Genomic DNA, 14,005 nt, shown 5'->3' with positions numbered 1-14,005 from the left:
CGAGACAAACCAAAGTCCAAGAAGGATGATTAATGATTCTATTAACTATTGCACAAACATCTATAATGGTCTTGAATACACTGATGCACCACAAGCTAAATCATCCTCCTCTTCTTCATTAGTCTGGCACATCTGCACTCACCGTGCCACACCAAAAACACTTCAAAATGCAAACATGACTAAATGCAGAAGGAACAGTCATCCACATTCCCTGTCCAAATTTCTCCATACCTCTCAATGGCTCAAGACTTAAGTTTCAGACAAAAGTACCTCTGAAATCTTTGGTTTCAACTCTCTTTGCCATCACTGTTGGTTTCTCAATCTGTTTGCACTTTGCTTAGTTCCATCATGAGTTCATTCTGCTGGTCACAAAGGCATGATATTATGCCATGCCTGGCTTTGGAGAGAGCACTAATGACTGCATTTTCACTTTTCCAACTCCTGCTTGCCTCATAGTTCTTTATTTTAAGCATTAGGACTTATGCAATACTAATCTCCAGCTGCAGGGGAATGAAACTGAACTTCTGCGTCTCAGTAAGTGGAAACTGTTCGGGCGTCTTCCTGACGATCATTGGACCAGTTTTAGGATAAGCAGTTCCCCATGATGAAGCAAGATGTCAGACCATTCCCATCTTAGGATGCTTGTGAAAGGTAGCTTCCCAGTTGCAAGAATATGTGCAGTAAGGATGCATCACAAGGACAGAGAGAAGAGCCTGGTTCTGTCTGTGGCTAGAGTTCATGCTCAAATATATACAGAAATTTTTTTTTACATTTTCAATAATATTGGTAAGGGGGAAAAATGAAACTACTGGGGGCAGGGATGAGATCTAAGAATGAAGCATGTTGGAGGGAGTGGTTTGCTTCTTGAAGTTCTACGCCAACAGGAGAGACTTTTCCTCCAAGAAAAGAGGTGACTGTGACTTGGCATTTCATGCAAAACCTACTCTTGCAGCAGTCTTGCTTTCCATTCCCTCTGGGCCTGCAGCAGGAAGTCCCGAACCCTGACTCTGGGGGATTCAAAGGAACAATTTTGCTACTGAAGTCCCACCACAGCCCCTCTGGACACAGACTTTTGAAACATTGAACCTTAACCCTCATCTGCTGAATTTCTTCTCTTCCCAATCTCAGCTGGACATGAAAACTAGCAAGCTGATAAACAGTGTGCTGGAAGTTTCCAAACCACTTTAAAGTGTAAGGACTTATCAACTGTCCTGCAAATCTGGACAATTTCCTTTTGTCCTATACACCCACACAGTTAAAAGGCTACTGTTTTCAGTCTTTGAAGCATCTGACAAAAAATAGACAACTTGTTTGTTATTGTTTGGATGTAAAAAAAACCAAAACCCAACTCCACCAGAAAACCTCTCAAACCTCCTCAAAGGCAAATTTTTAGGGTTCTAAATATTTTGGGTGCTTCTGGATATGAAGATCTTTACGACAGCACAGGTCAAGTCCTGATTTCATCCAACACAAACTATAAATCTAGAAGATGCTAGCCCAGCCCAAAGGAGTTGCTCCAGACTTACGTCAGTTGCTCCAGACTTACACCAGCTGTTAGAGAATGAAATCTAGCTTTGTGTGGAGCACATGGGAAAAACACCTGTCTGGTAAAGCATCAGTCAGCTGTGTAAGTGATTTTCTTTAGCTGTGTCAGAAAGTTTGATGCTTTAACCCCCATACACACATTTGTTTTTAAATCTCTGTTATATAGCAGTGCCTAAGTCTTCTAATTTATGTGAATACAGTTTGGACTTTTTTAGGGAGCCCTGTTTCTATGAAGGTCAAGAAGAAGTGGGAAAGCCAGTTTTTCTCAGCTTTGTTAATAACTCCAGCCCTAATCCCAAACTGGACCATTCTGTCTGTGTCATTGCTTCAGCAAGTATTCAAATCAAATTGAAACGTTAACATATGACTTTCAGTCTGAACAGCACTTTCAGAGAAGTCAGGTTAGTTATTGCAAGAAATCAACCTCAGCACTGATTAAATTTAACCTAGAATTTCTTCCTTCATTTTTTCCAGCTAGCCATGAAATTGAAAAATCCACTGGGGATTTTGATGATCTAGCTCCAACTGAAATAACTGAGGTCTTACAGTGCTGTTCACAGGTAAGACTATAATAGAAACTATTTACTTCCTAGTTGTAAATTGTGAGGTACCAATTCTGTGTGGAAAGCCAGAAATACAGATGGAAATACAGCTAAATCATCAGTTTATGTTTCTGGAAACCTGTTTCATAAGCCTTGATCCAGGCTGCAGAGTTTGATGTTTTCGAGGTTTAAATACAGTACTTCATAATCCCAAATGCTAGTGCTTAGGACTGTAGTAATACAAAGTTGAGGACTAGGAGATTGAACTCAATACAGCAACCACATATTCATGTTGAACATTATGTGTGCAGTCATTAGCTGGAAAGCATATACAATACAGTTTGTGGAATAAATAATTATAAGATATAAAGAAAACATATGTGAATACTATGCAAAACCTAGAAAAAAAAGCGTTATTCTTTCCCAAGTTAACCAAAATATGCATGTGCACAGGAGAGCTGAAGTGCCCAACTTCATCTCACATGTCAAATTAATTTAATCTTCTTAATCTTATTTTTCAAATGGGGACTCTCAAAGCTTGTAGGCTGCATGTTGCTTTGGGGAATTTTAAATTATTAAGTAGACTTATATGAGCTGAAAGACCTCTTTCTGTCTCCTCCTTGTGGAGGTCTTTCTAGGTTCTTTCTGAACCACTGATTATTTCCAAGAATCTCCTCTAGAACCTGTCAGTAAATGGAAGCTCAGCAGGCACCTGAAGAGACTGAATTACAAGAGGGGACCAGTGACAAATTGAATTTCATCAAGAGCACTGGAAACTGAGAAGTGCTGAGCAGCCTGAGTAAGAAATGTAGATAAATAATCATTGAAGGAGGGTGAAATCGGAGGAAAAGCGCAGAGAGATGTACGGTACAAAACATCCAATCACTCCAACAATAACTTTCAAACTCTCCATGCAAACACAACTATGGAGAGTTCTGACAATGGCCCAGGAGAAGCATGATCAACCTATTTGAGATGTCCAAACAAAGCTGAGCAAGAATGCTTTCCTAGAAGCCAAAAAAAAAAAAAAAAAAAAAGCAAGAAAGCCAATCAGTCTGAAAACATTTAAAATCTGATTTGAGCACAATCTCTTGTACATGGGGAGGATATGAATTTCCAGCAAAATCGTTTTAAGGGCACTCAGCCAAACTAGAGAAGCCGCTTTCCAATGCCTACAGTACCTGAGCCAACCATGGGGATGTCTGTCCCCAGCACCCAGGTTGTCCCCTAAGCGAGCCAAGCTTTTCCCACTGGGATTGCTTGAGGGTGCACATGAACAGGAAGGTGAACCAGGGTCTTTCTCACAGCCCCTGGCTCACAGAGTCCACCCTCTCCCTGGGCAGTGGGCTTGCCACGATCTGCACAATGGAAAACCTTTCCGACAGGAAAGAGGAAGCCAGTCCCCCAGCGGAGCTGGTCACTGCAGGAGCCCATGTAGGAGCAGGACGCCGAAGTTCAAACTCAAGCTGTGAAGGAAGCCTGGCAAGGATCTGAATCCACATTTCCTGTATCTAGGGTGGGTGTCCCATGCCTGTACCTATTTCATCCTGGGCATAAGAACCTCCTAGGCAGAGACAAATAATGTGGGGAAATTAGCACTTTCCTGGGGAAAAGAAAGAGGAAAAAAAAAAAAAAAAAAAAGGAGAAGAATACCTATGTATCTGTATCAAAGCTGATGAATCAGCATTTCCCGAGCAGGAAAACGTCTCGTCGGAGCGGCCCCGCCAGCTCTCCTCCCGAGCAGCTTCAGGCAGCGGGACCGCTCCCTTGGGCTCAGCGGCGCGGCACCCGCTGTCCCTCGAGGAGCTCGGCTTTTCGCTTCCCCGCCTGGGGTTTGTTCTCGCTCCCAGCCGACCGCCGGTCCCTTTCTGCCGAGCGCCGTCCCGGTGCGCGCTGCCCCGGGGCGGGACACGGGGACCCGTGCGCGGACAGACCGCGGGACCGCCGGTCCGCCCCTCTCCGCGGGGCATCCCCGCAGGTCTGCGGCCCTGCCGAGCCATGAGCCCACGCGGGACCGGCCTTTGCCCGGCCACCACGCAGCCCTGCTCTCAGGTGACCAACCACGCAACGCTGGGACGCACTGCCCACCCATCACGGCTCTCCGGCCCACGGGGATTGTCTCTTGGCTCAAAGTAAAATAAAACTCAGCTAAGAACATCAACTCTGCAACGATCCATCCCCATCATTGCGGGATGCAGGCACCGGAGAGCAGCTTCATCCCACTCTCCAGTAAGACCCGGCGGGAGCGACACCGGCGTTCCGCCAATCTGCTCGGGCAGGAGGCAGCAGGACCTCGATTTTTGCCAAGGAAAGGTACACCTTTGCCGCTTCTTGGGCAGAGCTGGGACCCTTGAAAACCAAGTGCGGAGGAAAGAAGCGTGCCTTGCAGCCAAGGCGTGCTCTCTTTCAGTGATGCACCGGTTCGGACAACTCCCGATGATGTACGGCCGTCCCCTGTGCCCGGGAGAGGCTCTCCTCTACGCCGGCGCTGCTTTGCCTGGAGGAGGAGAGGCATCTCTGCTCCGTACCGCCGGACCCTCGGGGAGCTGCTCCCGGGGCACGCTGATGGGGATCCGGAGCACAACGGCCGCTCGGGATGTGGCCTTTCTTCGCTCCCTGGAAATCAGGGATCACTTCCCTGACCCTGCCCAGAGGAGAGGGACCAAGGGGAGGCAGGTGCCCGCCGGCTCCAGCCGACAAGCGGGGTGCTGCGGGACCGGTCAGGGGCACATCCCTGGGGCCCCGTCGCGGAGAGCTCGGCGCGGAACGGGGTCTGACTGGGACAGCGCGTACCGGCGGTCCCTTACCTGCGAGCAGGAGGGCGGCTCCCAGCAGCACGGTCCCTGAGAGCAGCTGGCGGGGCATGGTCTTGCCTGCGGGAACGCAGGGCTTTTCCCCTGCCGACGGCGGCGAGGCAGGGGCAGAGGCGCCGGCTGGGCTCCGACGGGCTCTCCTCGGTCCCGGGCGCTTCCCGCGGTGGCGGAGATAATGGCAAAGCGAGGCGCGGAATCCGCATCCAGCAGCCCCCGAATCCTGCCCACCCGCCCGCCCCGGCCCGGCCCGACCCGACCTGCGGAAACGGAGAATCCGCCGCGGGCCGCCCTGCCAGCTTCACCTCCCGCGGGCATCAGATACCCGCCAGCCCCAGCCTCGCTGATTTATAACTTCTCCACCCCTCGCTGCGCACCCCTCCACCCCCCCCGCCCACATCCTCCGCCGGGAGCACGCCCTCCCCGGGACGCGTCCCCCGCCCGCCCGCCCGCCCGCCCGTCGGCGGGCACGGTGTCACTGCCCCGCGGGTCTCCCGCTCCCGGCCACCCCCGGCCCCCAGGGAACCCGGCCGTGCCGTCCCGCCGGAGCCCGGCTCTGGGCTATTCCAGCCGCAGCGGCCGCAGCGCTGCCGGGCCGGGCAGCGGGACTCGTCGCTCCAACGCCGCCCTGGGAAGGGCGCGCAGCGGAATTGCCAATCCTGGACCAAGTGCTGAGAGATGGGGTCCCGGTCCTGCGGAGCCCCTCTCCGGCTCCGCAGGAAAACCTTGAGAGCGCCGCGTCCCGTCCCCAGCTGCTGAGCCGGGTGCCAGGTCGGGCCGAGGCCATTTACAGCCGTTCCCCGGCTGACGGGAGCGATGCTCGGAGCGCCCAAAAGCGCTGCCCGTGCCCCAGGGGCCCGGGCCTCCGCTCCCCGTCTTCCCTGGGGAGAGGGAGCAGCGGGGCAGACCGCCTGACCCAGACCAGCGCGGGTCCCCACCGAGCAGCACAGAGAGCGCTCAGAGCAGGGAAGCCAGGAAGGGGCAGCACTGGCTAAGGATGCTTAGAGAGTCTGCACTGCCGTCTCTCCTACTGGCCTTCACTGACTCTATAACATCCAGGGCAGCGCTGGAAATATATTTCTCCCCCCCATACACATACCTCATATTTCCTATACATGTTTTATTTTGTGAAAGATCAGCCCATGACAACAAAACTCAAGCCCTGAGTTCCCACTTTTTCCCCATGTAGCCAGAGAAAGCCTGTTGCATGAGTCAGGTCTTCAGTTTGACCCAATGTGGCCCTTCCTATATTTTTATGCTATGAAATTAGTCACAAGTCTGCATGGGGCAGGTAAGTGTGATCATCCCCCTCTTAGAGAGAAGGAAACGGAGGCGCACAGAGAGGTTAGGCAGCTAGTCCAAGGTCATAGGAAGCTGGTGACAGGAGACACAAATAGAACTCAGACCTCCCATGTCCCACCAGACCATCCTGTGCAAGGAAAAAAAAAAAAAGGAGTTGATGTTGTTTTTAACTTGAGTACTGTTTAGCTTTAAAGTTTAAAGTCTGTGAGAATATTTCCTGCACGCGTCTGTTTGACTCCTATTCATAAATTACACCCTAAGCTACAAATTTAAGTCTGCATTTTCCAATCTTCCTGCCCCCAGCTGAGACCTTGAAAATAAAATAGCTATGGATACCTTCCCCCTCAGCTGCTCACACCATGGGGGGAAGAACCCAGAGGTTTCTTTCCCGAAGAGGATGACTCACATGAAGTCACCTCCTCCACTGGAGAGGACAGCAGCTGGGAAAACAGTCAGCCAGGGAGAGCAGACCAACAAGAACGAGGACACTGAGCATCCTGACAGCTTAGACCCCCAAGGAGCAAGGGCCCCCAATGGAAGGACCTCAGGGAACAGTTTGTGCCTGCCTTTGGCCAACCCAGTGCTGAGTACGTGCTGAGCCTGAGATGATGCAAACCCAATCACAAGCTCAGCAGCCATGCCACAGCAGTTCCTCCCCATCCTCTTCACACCTCCTACATCACAGCCGCATTCAGTCGTGGCCCTCCAAAGATCACATTTCTTTGGCAAGTCATAGCTTCTTCCTTCTCCAACAGATGTCATCAGCTCCTGATCCACTCAAGTAGCTGAGGACCAGGGAGGCCAAACCTGAAGATCTGCTCTTAATCTGCTTTCACTCTTTTAAGGTTAAGGTCATGAGATGTGAAGACTGTAGAATGGAACGACCCTAGCAGTGAGATATGGGGAAGAAAGAAGAAGCAGATATTCCCATAAAGCAGAAGGAACCTTGTCCCTGGAGCTGGACAGTCTAAACACCTAAACTGGAACATCTGGAGAGATGGACAATGCATATGTGAAGGGGAGAGCTGTTTGGAATATACTTGACCTTGTGCTTGGGTTTGTTTTGTATACTACTACCATGCAATTCACAACATCCAGTAGGATGCAAACTACCTTTGAAGAGTAGTTTAGGTCCTGTGCCTGGGCAAACACTAAAGAGACTGCTACAGATCTGTCCCAGGCAAAAGTCTATCCTTCAGGCAGTATGATCTCTTCATACCAGAATCCTAGGCCTTGGTTTGATCCTAAGTAGTGGGTGGCATATGTGAGGCCAAATTTATCATTGGAATTCAACCATTACTCACTGAGGCAAACAGCTCTGGTACAAGCACATCTCACAGCAGAGCTGTGGAGAATAGGGTGAGTTTCTAGAGGCAGGGGAAACCCAAGAGAGGCCCACATGGGACTGACAGCTTGCACAAGAGAGGCTGACTCAGCATGGGACAGAGCCAGGAGCCCCCTGGGGAGCATGAATCTGGAGACATCCCACTCAACTGGAAGCTAGTTAACGTTCTTGGCTTCAAGGAGGGTAAGAAGGATGACCCTGGTAACTACAGGTTCTGCTGGAGAGCAGTGCCACAGCAAATGTCAGTGGCAAGTTGAATGTAAGACTGCAGTGTGACTCATATTAGTGACTTGTATCAGTGAGTCCTGGCAGCCAGGAGGTCAAACATGTCCTGGGAGGGTGTCAGGCACAGCATGGCCAGCCGACCTGGGGAGGGGATTGTCCCACTCTGCTCTGCACTGTTGGGCCTCACCTCAAGTGCTGTGGGCAGTTTTGGGTGACACAATGTAAGAAGGACATCAAACTATTACAGTATGTCCAGAGGAATGGGATCAAGATTGTGAATGTACTCAAGAGCAAGACTAAGGAGGAGGAGCTCAAGTGACTTTGTTTTTCATCCTAAAGAAAAGGAGAATGAGGGGAGACTTCATACTGGTCTATAGCTTCCTTACAAGGTGAAGAGGAGGGGCAGGAGCTTTTATCTTCCTTCTGGTGACCAGTAATAGGCCCCATGGGAACATCACAAAGCTGTGTTGGGAGGTTTAGGTTGCATATTAGGAAAAGGTTCTTCACTCAGAGTGTGACAGGGGACTGAAACAACTTCCCCACCACACCAAGCCTGCCAGAGTTCAAGAAGCGCTTGAACAATGCTCTCAGGCACACGGTGTGATTCTTGGGGTATCCTGTGCGGGGCCAGGAGTTGGACTTGATGATTCTTGTGGGTCCCTTCCAACTCAGAATATTCTGTGATTTTATGTTTCTATGAATAATGGACACATAACAGTTGTTATGTTCCCTTCAGCTCTGAAATGTGGGAATTTTCATTTTTCTAGCATTTGTTAAAAATACTATTACCAAATACTAGGAAGGAAATCAGCCAAATTTAGCAGCTGAGAGTAAGCCCTCTGAAACATATCAGGCAAACATTTTGCAAGACTGATCATCTGCTCAATCTCCAGCACTACAGAAGCTGAAAAAGAGAGAGGAGAAACAGCCTTCACAGTAGACAACATTTGTTTTCAGTGTTCACTTGCAGCCCAGCAGTATAGTGTATTGTTGCATTTTACTCTGCTCTGCAGGAGGATCAGAGTATGGCTTTTGCTTGAACAACCAACACATCTGACACTAATATCATCAAGTTGTCAGGCAGCAAAAAGCACCAGCTCTCCCATTTGCATCCCTTGCCCGTTCCTGTCCAACAAAGCTCATTGGAATAACAGAGAAAATGAGCAATAGGAAATCTGATTGAGAAGGTGGGTAATCAAGGCTCTCAGATCTTAGGTCCACGTTGAGCAGCAGACTAGCATGACAAAGGAACAGAGACATCACCCTGAGCACATTGCACTTTTCATAGCTGAATTCTCAGCCAGCCCACTGCCTCTTGTCTGCTTTCTGTCTCTTGCATGTCTGGCTTCAGGAGTTAGATGGAGTGGCAACTCCCCCATGGATATGACTTAGTCAAGCCACTGGAGCTCATTCTGAGGTTGTGGTTTCTACTCCCCAGTGGAAACAGGACACTTTGAACATCCTTGGTTAAGGCTTTAGCCAAGTCTTCTGGGAAAAATTGCTTGGACAGTTCCTGCGGACCTGGCAAAAATAAAGAGCCTGGAAAATCTCATTTACACCGGAAGTTGATACCCTCCCAATGTGACCTGGCTCTTTCTAGTCATGGCAACAATTCCTTATTTGCATCGATGCTCAGAATAGCTCCTTGTGTCACTGGTTCCAATGTTCAGGGCATTATACAAAAGGTCACCACTAGTACCTGCAACAGCAGGTGCCTGCCCACAGAAGACTGCATGGGTCAGAGTTACAGCTGAGGAACCTCATGATGTGTGTTTTACTCTCAGCAGAGGGGTAGACACCTCACAGGAACAGACTAGACTGTCTCTGAGATGTTTCCCAAGCTCTTGTCATCGGGTGAGAGGGAAAGATGTCAAAGCAGAGCAGACTGGATCTCCCTCTGCAGATCTTCTGCAGAATCTGCATCTGCCAACTTAATTTGACTGGATGCTTCCAGGACTGAAAATTTAATCAAAGCAATATTTCAGCTGATCACCTGAAAACATTAAAATTTTTGCAGAACCAGTGTGAAGGGTTCCAACACTCCCTGTGTCCCCATACTCCATCCCCATAGCACCTTGTCAGTTCCACTGGCAGAGCTGTTTCTGAGGCTCAATTTAAAGCAGTTTGGTGAAACAGCCCAGGTTGTAACTTGCTTGCTTTCTATGGAGAGTCACTTATAACCCAGGTCATTTTACAGGTACAGCTTACAGCAAGTACATCCATTCAGTGGGAGATACAGTGACTGTGAGGACTAGAAGAGTATTATAAGTTTCTGTATTGATCTAGCCACTGGGGAGACTGTAACCTGGAGCAAGAAGTGGGGTGAGATGGGCTGGTCTACCTAAGACCTTCCTCTGAGTCTTTTCCTCTCTCTTTTCAATTTCAGTCACCATTATTTGGACATCCTCTGGCAGGAACAGAGTTCAAGAAGCACTCTATCAAGGAAATCTCATTTACCATCATCATTATCCTTAGTTTTCTCAAGGACTGTGGGAAGAACAAGCTGAGACATCTGTACTACATCTGTACTATGGTGTTTACCAGGACAGCTACTTATGGCTGCTCCCTGGGCACATGCATAGGTAAATGTGCGCAGAAACATAAATTGCAGCTGTAGTGGTTGCTTTCCCTCAGAAAGGCTGAGCTTTACCTTATGTTGTGTAGACTCTTAACTCTGTACCTGGTCAGTGTTTGTGGCAAAGACAACCAAAAGCTGCAGTAAAGAATTAGTTCTTGGAGGAGAACCTCACAGCACTGCTGCCCATCGTTCACCGAAGGGTATGACATCTCAGAGCAGAAATTGTGTCACATCTTCATACAAATTTCCCAGCTGCATCACAGTTAGGTTCATTTCTGAGGGCAGGCAAAGCAGGCAGCTGTCTGACCATGACAAGAAAAGTAGAGGCAATGGGAGCACATAATTCAATGCTGCTCATTTTTCATTGTAGTTAATTAACTGGCATGAGCAATTAATTAGGTTACCTGGTATTTTATTGGGAAGTTTGGAATACTTGGGCCTGGAGAGTATCCCCCTTCCAGGATTTGCGGTGGCTGGAGCTCAGCTGGTTCAGTACAAGGTCACTGCTTTCACTGACAGTCGGTGATGTGGGGCAAGTCAGAGGAGAGAGTCTGCCCATCCTGTTCCTCGGGAGCTGCTTTGAAACTGAGGCCAAACCACCGATCCCTGTTTATGCTGCACCACAGCTCACACAGGTACATCTGTGCCCAGCCTTGTACCACTACTGCGGCCCTACTGGGCAATTACCAGACATGCTCTGACCCTGATCACTGTCTCTGAACCTGATGCTGACCCAAACTTGCCATTCCACATTCTGTCTACTGGCTGGTGTAACAGCTGCTCTTATCTGCCCATTTAGTGCCCTTGGCTCACTTGAGAATCAGTTGGCCCTCACTGGTCCCTGGCACATCCAACATGATTTTGGCTCTGCCCACATCTCCTCTCCTGGTCAGGAGCACACAGCAGAAAGCCAGTGATATCAACACCCTACTAATAGCAAAATCTACTACAATGCACATTTTCTTACAAAATACTACACAATTGGTTTTATATGTGCATTCAGCAGTATTTTACTGAACAGGAAAAAAAAAAGAGTGGAACAAGATTTTTTTGTCCCTGAAAAACACAACACAAGTACAATAGAAGAATGCTAGTAAGCACTTCCACTGTATGCTGGACTCCACTCACATGCACTCACACCTGCATCAATATGGGAACAACCTACTTTCAGCATAGCAGGGTTAGTGTGGTGGCTTTTGGTTTCATCTCCCAGGCATCTGAAGTTTAGTTCTCAACCATTTTGTCTTCTCTTTATCCAAGCGGATATATAAATGCCTTTCCTGGAGCCCTAAGTGCACGAATGTACCAGGAAAAGTGTTTAGAAAGAGTCAAGACCACATGAAAGGATCGACAGCATATCCTCCCTGGGGCACTGAGCCAAGGTCACTGCCTTTCAGTGGGAAAGACAACCAGAAGGTCAGCAAAAGAACCACAAAACCGAACCAAAACATGTCAAAAAGGGAAAACTACCCAAGAAAATATTGGGCTATGAAAAGAAAGCCGAACTTACAACGGAGAGCTCTTTTCCTCTCACCACCCCAAGCACTAACCCCTAGAGGTTTAGCGTTTCCCTCACCATAACACATACCAGGCCTCCGTGCTGGGAGCCCACGCAGCTGCTGCTCCAGAGAAGCTGGTGACTCAGTGATGTGCACAAATGCCTATGCCCTGATGGTTTTGGAACGAATCAGATACAAAATGTGAACAAAAGCAAACAGTTCTCTGGCCATAGAAATGGTGTTCACAGGAGTGTCCTGGGAGCTGTACTGGGAAATGTGGGATACATACAGCATTGTCAAGGTCCTGCAAGGCCACAGTAATGCATATGGTTACACCACATGTGCCCCAAATAGCAGGACCAGTGTACTCCATGCTCCACAGTGCTGGTTCACTTACACAAACACAAGGAAAGGCATTTCAGGAGACAGGGTTCAGGACGCAAGTTTGGAGCTCTGGGTCCAGGGCTAAACAGGGATAAATCAGTGGCAATGCAAATCTACTGGACAGGTGGAAAGAAAGAAGATCCAACACAATGTTTGCCCGGAACCTCATGTAGCTATCTCTAGGTGCAACACTTGTCCAAAACCATGTCAGAGATATCTCCAGCTCCATCTGCAAGTAGCAAGGATGACATTGTACAGAGGAAGACTAAGGAGAGCTCCACTGGTCCAGTTCAAGTGAAAGCTTCCTCCAGAAAGCACTAAAATTGTCTTTTCTTTCATTCTCTAGTCAAAACTGAGATTTCCAAGACAACAGTTTTATGATAGCTCTTTTCCACTGAACACTTCCTTGAAAATAAGCAAAAACGGTAAAGCATAAAAGTGTTAAAAAAAAATTAAACTAGCTGACAGGAATAGTTAAAAGATTGTTTCACTTCTACTTCTGCCAGATACTCATGGTTATGCAGGCAGTCATTACTTCAGTGATGCAACACTGTCATTTCCATGCTATGAAAGTAGTATCTTTGCTTCCTTGGGTGCAGGAAACCCTTAACTGGCAGATCAGCATGAATGGGGGATGCAGAAAAGGGTTGCCCACTGACTCAACTCAAGCCTCAGAGCTGCCCAGCTGGTGCTTGGAAATCTCATCTGGAAATGCTCTCTTGTCACCAGATGCAGCACAAAGAATCCATTACAGGTCTAGAAGGGAGAATGATCTGTGCACAAACTAACCTCACAAGCACGAGGACCTGCTGATAATGTCGTGTGTGTCTTTACCTTGCAAAGATAGGAAGTCATCCCCTGAAGCTAAGTTTTAAGCGGCTGTTGGCAAAAAAGGCAGATAGAGCAGACCAGAATATTTTGGTGATGAGAACTCTTCAGAACGTCAGAGTTTGCACTGACTTTTCCTCCATCCCAAATAGTGGGCAGACGGAAGATGGAGAAGCCAGACCTGGGCTGCAGTCATAGAATCCAAACTTTCCTTTGCCTGAATACCACAAGGCAGTGAAGACCATAACATCATTTGAGGAACAGTTTTGGAATGCATATTATATTTTACATACAGACACACAGACATACACACAGTCTTTTTTAAGTCAAATTGTCTATGAAGTCAAAATGTCTATACAGGGCTATGTATTTTTTAATCCTGCAATCTTTCCTGGGGAGAACTGGATTAGAAAGACATTCAAATGTTCTATTAATAAGTGTGTGGCTTTCCTGGGACAGCTATTGTGCAGGGGCTAACATCCTTAGAAGAAACTGGTTGAAACCCGTTGTGTGGAATCGGACTTTACAGGTACCGTGAGCTGTCAAAGGGCAGAGAGGTCCGTTTGTGGATTTTTCTAACTCTCACAACTGGAAACAGACCCTTTTTTCTCGCTGTTTTATTTCGTTTGGTTGTTTTTTTCCCCTTAAGGAGATAAGCGGGCTGCGTTTCACTCACAGAAGGAGAGAACTGTGCGTCGCCGCACTGCCTTGAGCCCAAGGCAGCCGGAGGGTCGGGCAGCGGGAGCGGCGGCGGGCGTGGGGCGGCGGCAGCGCCCGGGCACTCCCCGCTGCTGCGGGCGGAGCGGGGGCGGCGGGGCGGGCCCGGCCGAGCTCGGGTCTCCCCCTGCGCCGGGGAGGATGCGGAGAAGAGGCTGCTGCCGCTTCCCTTCCCGAGAGCCTGCGAGCTGAATTTCCCGGGGTGTGTACGGTCAGCAATAAAAAGAGAA

At 48.7% G+C, this 14,005-nt stretch overlaps 1 protein-coding gene across 2 annotated transcripts in view; it reads right to left on the bottom strand.

Annotated features, from left to right (window-relative positions):
* Nucleotides 1–5,253, bottom strand: part of FLT1 (fms related receptor tyrosine kinase 1) — a 108,481-nt gene extending 103,228 nt beyond the window's left edge. Inside the window, exon 1 of one of the 2 annotated variants that reach the window (XM_058828806.1) lies at nt 4,895–5,253. In XM_058828806.1, coding sequence (XP_058684789.1) covers nt 4,895–4,952 — 58 coding nt within the window. In that variant the 5' untranslated portion in view covers nt 4,953–5,253. The remainder of the gene's footprint in view (nt 1–4,894) is intronic. The other variant, XM_058828811.1, reaches the window with a different exon arrangement.
* Nucleotides 5,254–14,005: the final 8,752 nt, after the last annotated feature.

This window comes from Poecile atricapillus, chromosome 1 (assembly GCF_030490865.1).
Source record: "Poecile atricapillus isolate bPoeAtr1 chromosome 1, bPoeAtr1.hap1, whole genome shotgun sequence".
Lineage (NCBI taxonomy): Eukaryota > Metazoa > Chordata > Aves > Passeriformes > Paridae > Poecile > Poecile atricapillus.
This window is presented reverse-complemented; position numbering and strand designations above follow the sequence as displayed.